Source organism: Poecilia reticulata, linkage group LG21 (assembly GCF_000633615.1).
Source record: "Poecilia reticulata strain Guanapo linkage group LG21, Guppy_female_1.0+MT, whole genome shotgun sequence".
Taxonomy (NCBI): Eukaryota; Metazoa; Chordata; class Actinopteri; order Cyprinodontiformes; family Poeciliidae; genus Poecilia; species Poecilia reticulata.
Window position 1 is genome coordinate 9,076,377 of NC_024351.1, and position 6,941 is coordinate 9,083,317.

A 6,941-nucleotide genomic window follows, 5' to 3' on the forward strand; every position below is an offset into this window, starting at 1 on the left:
TGTCTGTATCCACTTTGCTTTATTTCCACATCACATAACACTGCCATATTTACAGCCTTGCATCAACAAAATCAAACTAATAACGTTTGAAAAAACAACCATGTTTAGCCAACATAACCAAAATTTACAAGGAATTTCACATATTTACATTTAGAGATCTGAGATTGGAGCCCATTTACAAGAGAAAAGGAGTAAAGACAAGGCACCAACTTGATTAAAACACATCCATATTGAACAGAAATACATTTATTTTGGTTCTTTTTGTCCATAAGCTCCTGACTCTTAAAACAGAAAAGAGCAGCAAGAAGAACATTGGCAATATCAGTAAAGTTTTTAATAAAAAAAAAAGGTTCAAGGAAGGCAAAAATGTTTGGGCCACTGTTCTGTACATGCTGGGATAAGAATTGAGTAACTAGCTGGTTGGAAGATGATCTTCCACAACTTGTCCTACAAAACGGTATCAAATCACTTTTTGGCAAATTAAATAAAACTTGAAAAGTGCACATTTACAGCTGCTTTTCTAAAGTGGTAATAGTAGTGGTACCTGTTGAAATTAAGGCTCTTTTATAACATCCCCTTTATCTGAGGTTAAAGAAGTTTTATGATTGGATTCCCTGAAGCATAATTTACTTCCTACCTAAGCTATGATGTTAGTGAGTTGCATCTTGCAGTGGTTTCTTACTGCCAGAGTGCCAAAAGGCAAAAAAAGGAATGATATAAAGTAGTTAGACTGATAACAGTGGTTTAACATAAAGCTTTAAAAAGTTTCAAATCGGAACTCCAACTCTGTGACACATTTCCTGTTTGCATCAATCAGGATTTGAAGTCACACGAGTGCTTATAACACCAGTAAAAACTGTTATATATATATACGTGTTGCTTTTGTGTGAGTTGGTTTACTCACCTTTCAAAAGCACAGTACATTCAGCAAAGATGTAATTTATCTTCTTTTAAAAATATATATATATATATTTATGTACAGTTTTCTTTTGTTTAACTTCATAAGAGCAGATGCACACAAATGATAATCTCTAAATCCTCGTGGTTTTCAACCCCGAAGAGAAAAGAGACGTGATCTGCCAACGGATGCATCAGTCGCTGTCGCTGTCGTCCTGGTACTTTGTCGTTACTTTGTTGGCGCGTCCATTTTGTAAAGGCATCTCCTCATAATCACTCCTGCATAAATACACACAGATCTGTTAGGACTGCGTCTTATCACGCACCTGGAAAAGGGAAGAAAACATTCTGGAAAACATTTACCCGTAAATTACTTCATCGTCTGAGTCGTTCAGCATGGAGAAGGCAGGGTTATCCTTCAGCTGCGAGTCTGGGAAAGTTGGATTAATGAATCAATTTAAAATATCCTACAGTCCAAAAGACACTCCAGTTTATCATAAGGTATCACCTACCATACAGAGCATTTTTTGAGGGAGAATACACAAATGCTAACGTGTATAAATAAAAATTGAGCAGGCCATAGAAGGATAAAAATTCAGCTGGTATATCTGGAATTAAGGACAAATACAATACCTACATTGAGTTTTCCAAAAGATTTAGCATATTTTAGCAAAATACAAAGGATATAGTTCTGGTAATGGGTTGATAATTCAGCCACAAAATTATCCTGAAGAGCCTTGGCACCAAACCTCAGGTACAGAATGACCATGCTGGAAGAAGAAAGGATTATAAAAAAAGACAGAATATTAAGGGGGTGGGGGTTAAATTAAAAAAGCAGCCTTCCTTGAACGTACCTTATAACAAGAACTACAAACGTCAGTGCTGTCAAAAACTTAAGCCGAAGATCTGGAGATAAAAGAGGTACCGTTTATTCATGCTGCCAGGGCTAAAACCCAACACTGAAACAAAAACAGAGAAATGAGGGATGCTGGGATACCTGAGTAAGGCATGTTCTTCAGTTCAGAACAAGCTCGGACAATCAAGAATATCAGGTACAGGATGTAGAAGGCAACAACGATCAGGAAGAACACCTTCATCCCCTGATGAAGGATGAGAGGAGATTGTTTACTACACTTTAGAATTTTGTCATGAAAAGTTGTTTAAAATTTGGTAAAAGCACCAGTTTTACCTGGAAGTTCGCAATATCCAGTTTGTAGTTATAGGTGGGATCCTGGAGCTCGTTAACGCTGGAAAAGAGAAGTAGAGCTCTTCAGTTCTGTTAGAAGTCGCAGTTTGAATGAAGCTAAGAATATTTGGCGATTCCCGCTTACGTCTGCCATACGCCAAGTGTGACGGCAGAGAGCCACAGCAGACCCACGATGATCAGCTTGGGCAGGTAGAAGGTGAGGAATTTCCTCTCGCCCTGAAAAAGGAACAATAACAGAATCAGCAATCGGTAGCAAATAATGGAACATTTAGTGGATTAATGCAAAGAGCGACTGCACCCACCTGAACCCTGATGCCGTGGTAGACGCAGAGCCAGAAGAGGAGCAGCGCGCACAGGAAGAGAGCCTGGAAAAAAGCATCCAAGGTTCCTGGAAACCAGCTGTTCACCAGGAATGACAACGGGAAGAACGGATCTGGAAAAACAACAAAAATACAGAACCTCTTAGAACTCTAGCATTTCCCTTTTGTATTCACATCTGCTGTAAAGTTGAACAAACAAGCAGAGTTTTAGCTTCATATGTCATTCTGTTACCTCTTGAGATGTCACTTTGATTAAATTGCCACAGTTAAAGAGCATTTTAATTAAGCATCGCTTCACGTCTGACATCCGATGACCTCTAGAAACCATTCAAAATGATAGCGGCACAAACAAACGCAATCATTTGACAAACTTAGTTTCATTTGAAGAAGGTTGGGAGGCCATCTTCACCCAGGTGTGAAATTTGATAGAAAATGGAAACTCGCCATTGTAGAGCAGCAACAAAGGAAGCAGAATAGACATCCACTTCTGCTCAATACCCCAGTCCCTCATGGAAAACTTCCTCAGAGAGTGTGCAAACAAACACTAGAATATAAAAGGGATATTGTTACTGTCACACTTTGCTATGTTCAGACTGAGCTGGCAACCTTAAAATATTTCAGACCTTAGAAGCAAACTTTCTTACCGTTACCATGAAAGTCAAAACCACAAAGACAAAACGGAACCAAATTTCCACTTGAGAGAAGATGGGGTTGTACATTTTCCACTACGGGTGGAAATAAATTCAAGAGAATGGGAAAAGACATTAAATAAAGAAGCGATTAAAAGCATCAAAAGAAAAGAAAAATCAGTGACTTCCACTCACCACAAATCTAACCTTGATTTCATAGGAGATGTTTTCAAGTCCTTGGAAGCTGACTGAAACCTGATACCGAGTGTAGTTCAGGTAACCCAGGTGCAGCACGATGATCTCATCACATTTCTGCTTCATAGACGAAAAACAGAAAACTGCATAACTTCACTGAACGCCAAAAAACAAAACAAAAAAACTCTGATCTTGTGTGTTGACTTACAGCGCCACAATGCAGCATCCGTGATTTCTGCTGCACGCTCTTGATGTGCAGCACACTGGCGTCCTGCTTCGTTCCTTTAAGATCGAGGTTGATCTCAAAGTTCTGCTTGAAGTCTTTCACTGATGCAGACAGAAGTTTGGCTTTATTAGGCAGGTAAAAAGACCGACAGCGCAGCTTTCAGAGAGCATTCAGATGTGAAGGCAAAAGTGACGTACTGTTGCTGTTTCCAGCCTGCATCACACAGGTGAGCCACAGCTGCTGGTTGTAGGTGGTGAGAGTTGGAGAATCTAAACTAAATGGTCCAGTCTGAAAGCATCAATGACACAACAAATTAAGATTAAATACTTACAAAATGTGACAAATTCCACAGGATATCTTTATTTGGGGAGAATTTGTGGCTTTTTATTGATGGTTTCATCACTACTTTGGACTTTTGTGAAAAATCACATATTTGTTGGAAAAATCATTTTCTTCCAAATATTTGAACTCTTTTGTCAAACAATACTAATGTTTCTGCTACCAGGTCCAAAAAAAAAAAAAATTCTGGTTAATGGTTTGTTGCTTCACATCTTTGTAATAAGCCTTGAACCGTCCTAGAGTCAGAGTTTTATAATAACAACAATACAAACAATATTGTTGGTTTAGAACAAATATCCTTTATGTGTAGACAGGTAACAAACCAAATGAAAAGTGGTAACTATTAAAAGTATTGTGAGATGTTTTGGCAATATACACTCCTTTGTTCTAGAAATGTCTCACCTTCATTGAACTATTTGCGCTTTTTAACTGATCAGCATTATGCTCCTGCTCAGCGATAATCCTTGGACCTAAAATCGTAAACAAACACAGAAATGATTTATCTCAAATCAGAACCCCACGAAGAAAAACACATCAGATGTGTCAGGCAGGAAGACAGAGATTCACTTGAACCAATGCTGCTGAGCAGTCTTATTGTGAAAAGATGCAGCTTGTTGTAAAGAATTATGAAAACATATACAATCATGACGCTAGCTCCGAGCCTGGAAGTTTGTAAACTGAACTGAGTTATGTTGCTATGGAGATGGCTGAAAAAGTCGTTTTGTGACTTTACAAACAAATAATAATCCTTAATCCTTAATTTTATTAGGATTTTAGGTGATAGGTTTAGAAATGATTGTGCATTAATGAAAAGGAGGAAAAAAAACCAGATGGTTTTATGTCTTCTTTTTTTTTTTTTTACAACTGAAAAGTGTGGAAGGTATTTGCATATTTAATGTTGTAGGCAAAACAGCTCAAGCACAGTCAGACTGATTGGAAAGCATCTGTGAACAGAAATTTTATGTCTAGACTTGCACTTTGATCTGGACTTTGGATAATTCTGACAAAATAACATCCTTTAATCTAAGCCATTTTATTACAGCTCTGGCTGAACGTCAAGTGTTAGGAGTCTTAATGAAAGATGAATCTCCATCCCAGTTTAGGGCTATAAAAGTAAAGGGGGCCGCACATAAATGCAGCAGACACATTTTTAAATTTGTGGTTGTAACAGAAAAAGTGTACACAATCATTCAAGGCGAACTAATAATTTGGCTATTAACCAACATCCCAGAGGAACACCCTCATTACAGCAGATGATCGCCAATATAGCTATACATCTCAAGCTTTAACCCACCATCACTTGTGAACAAGATACCAGGATATCCTTGAAGGGGAAGCAGTGTGGATTCTCAAATTTGACCTGAGCATTTTAGCTTTTAAGTCTCACATGCTGCATTTCAACGCAAATGAGAATGATTTTGTGGTTCACATGGGCGCAATGAGTAACAGGAAGGTGGAGAGACTCATTTCTAGTAAACTTAAAACTTTTGAGCTTCATATGGCGTCGTCACGTACCTGCAATCCCAATGAGGACTGTGAGGCCAAAGCACATCAGGAAAACCACAAAGACCAGAACAAAATGTCTTTTAGACAAGGTGTAGAGCCGCATGGGTGCCAGCCTGTCACGAGAAGATGGCAATTAATAATAAAGCACACACAAAATCGACAAAAACGTTTTATTTGCTCTAAGTTTAATGCCGCTTTGGTTTGAGCCGGATATGTCAACACAACAGCGTCCATGCTAGTTTAAGCTAACAGTACTGACAGATGTGATTCTTAAACGCTAATTCTCACAACTTTTAGCGTCAAAAATACAAGTCTTTCGTATGCTCCCTGGACGTAAAACACACTTACAGCTCCATTTAATCCAGTTTACAGTCTCGGCGGAGAGAAAAACTGGTAGATTTTCGTCGTGAATCCACATCCGTGTATCAACATCAAGTTGCTAGTGCAGAGGGGCAACGTCATCGAATGGGAGGAGTCGGGAAGTCACGTGACAGCAGAATCGAGGGAGGGGAACTTCGAAGGGGCCTTAAGAATCAGGAAGCCTATGTAGCATGCGTCCTTTTCTGCCTGCACCTTTTTGTATTCTGAGCTACAGAAATCACAGGGCATTCTCTGTTTCTACATCAGGTCTATACCTTGAATTACAAACAGTATTAATTTATTAATTACTGGTTTGCGCCGCGGTATGTCAACTTCTACCTTATTTTAGGATTATTATTTGAAGACATATTTTTCTCACCAATGTAAAACGGTGTTTAAAAACATGGCAACTTGTTGCTTTTGTTGCCAATAATCAATGCGCCTTCATGTTTTAGTTGCTACTAATAACAGACCTAATGTTTAGACCTACTAATTATTTGAATATCTTTCATCAAGTGTTTATCAGGATCCATTGTTTCTGAGGCATTGCATGATAATATATATATATAAAAGTATAATTAACAGCCCTCATAATCTGATTTCTAGCAAATTTCCCTTTACCTTTCAGAATCATTTTGATTACAAAACAAATCCTTTACAATATATTTCAGAAGATTCGTCAAGAACAGATTCACCTGTAAAATCGATCATCACGGTAAGGTGTTAAATCTTCCTTCAGGTCCTGATAGGCCTCCTGTATTTTCTTGCAGAAGTATTTCAGCTCGCTGTAAAGAGGGTTTTCCAAGCCGGAGGAATAGTCTGTGTCCATTATTCCACCGAGGTGTCTGACGGCTGAAAATGGCGATGAGAACACAATCCGCGGCCTTCAACGAATAGCTCACATAGACCTGTCTATACAGTATTGTGGTGACGTTTATTTAAAAGTGCAGCCGAAGCTGTTCTGTTTGTGTCGCTTCATGAAAAGACAAAGAAAGGAAAGGTGATAAAATGAAAAGGGGGCGGAAACACGCAGCCATCACGCGAGAGGGGGGGTCACGTGATCAGAGTTCAGCACCACGGACAGGGACGAGAAGTAACGATAATAATGGAAGATTTACAGGTTCCAGCGAACAAAAATCGACATAATAAAAACTGTATTTTTATTATGTTTGCTTTGCTTTGTATGCCGTTTATCCCATCATTTTAATCTTTTGATGCGTACATCACATGTATAATTAAAATCTAGCCATTTCATATAAACA

General features: G+C 38.5%; 1 protein-coding gene across 4 annotated transcripts; it reads right to left on the reverse strand.

Moving 5' to 3' along the window:
• Positions 1-2: 2 nt before the first annotated feature.
• Positions 3-6,731, reverse strand: tmem181 (transmembrane protein 181). Of its 4 annotated transcripts, none has more exons than XM_008397683.2 (17): positions 6,375-6,731; positions 5,329-5,432; positions 4,216-4,283; positions 3,672-3,762; positions 3,457-3,575; positions 3,249-3,365; positions 3,069-3,149; positions 2,869-2,968; positions 2,407-2,537; positions 2,229-2,320; positions 2,087-2,144; positions 1,895-1,997; positions 1,752-1,803; positions 1,585-1,667; positions 1,410-1,499; positions 1,261-1,327; positions 3-1,176 (listed from the first exon to the last, which is right to left on the reverse strand). In XM_008397683.2, exons 1-17 carry the CDS (start codon positions 6,506-6,508, stop codon positions 1,092-1,094), a joined length of 1,575 nt encoding a protein of 524 aa, XP_008395905.1. In that variant the 5' UTR covers positions 6,509-6,731; the 3' UTR covers positions 3-1,091. The 4 variants fall into 4 exon arrangements, with proteins under 4 accessions (XP_008395905.1, XP_017157827.1, XP_008395904.1 ...); XM_017302338.1 differs by having other exon boundaries at positions 3,261-3,368; XM_008397682.2 differs by having other exon boundaries at positions 3,249-3,368.
• Between the last annotated feature and the right edge of the window lie 210 nt (positions 6,732-6,941).

Bases quoted from the DNA above. Each gene is read 5' to 3' on its own strand.
- tmem181 (XM_008397682.2), bottom strand. From the start codon at position 6,508: ATGGACACAGACTATTCCTCCGGCTTGGAAAACCCTCTTTACAGCGAG. The intron at 2,321-2,406 runs GTGGGTGCAGTC...TTCCTTTTTCAG, and splicing joins ACCACGGCATCAGGGTTCAG to GGCGAGAGGAAATTCCTCAC. The intron at 1,998-2,086 runs GTAAAACTGGTG...ATCCTTCATCAG, and splicing joins TGGATATTGCGAACTTCCAG to GGGATGAAGGTGTTCTTCCT.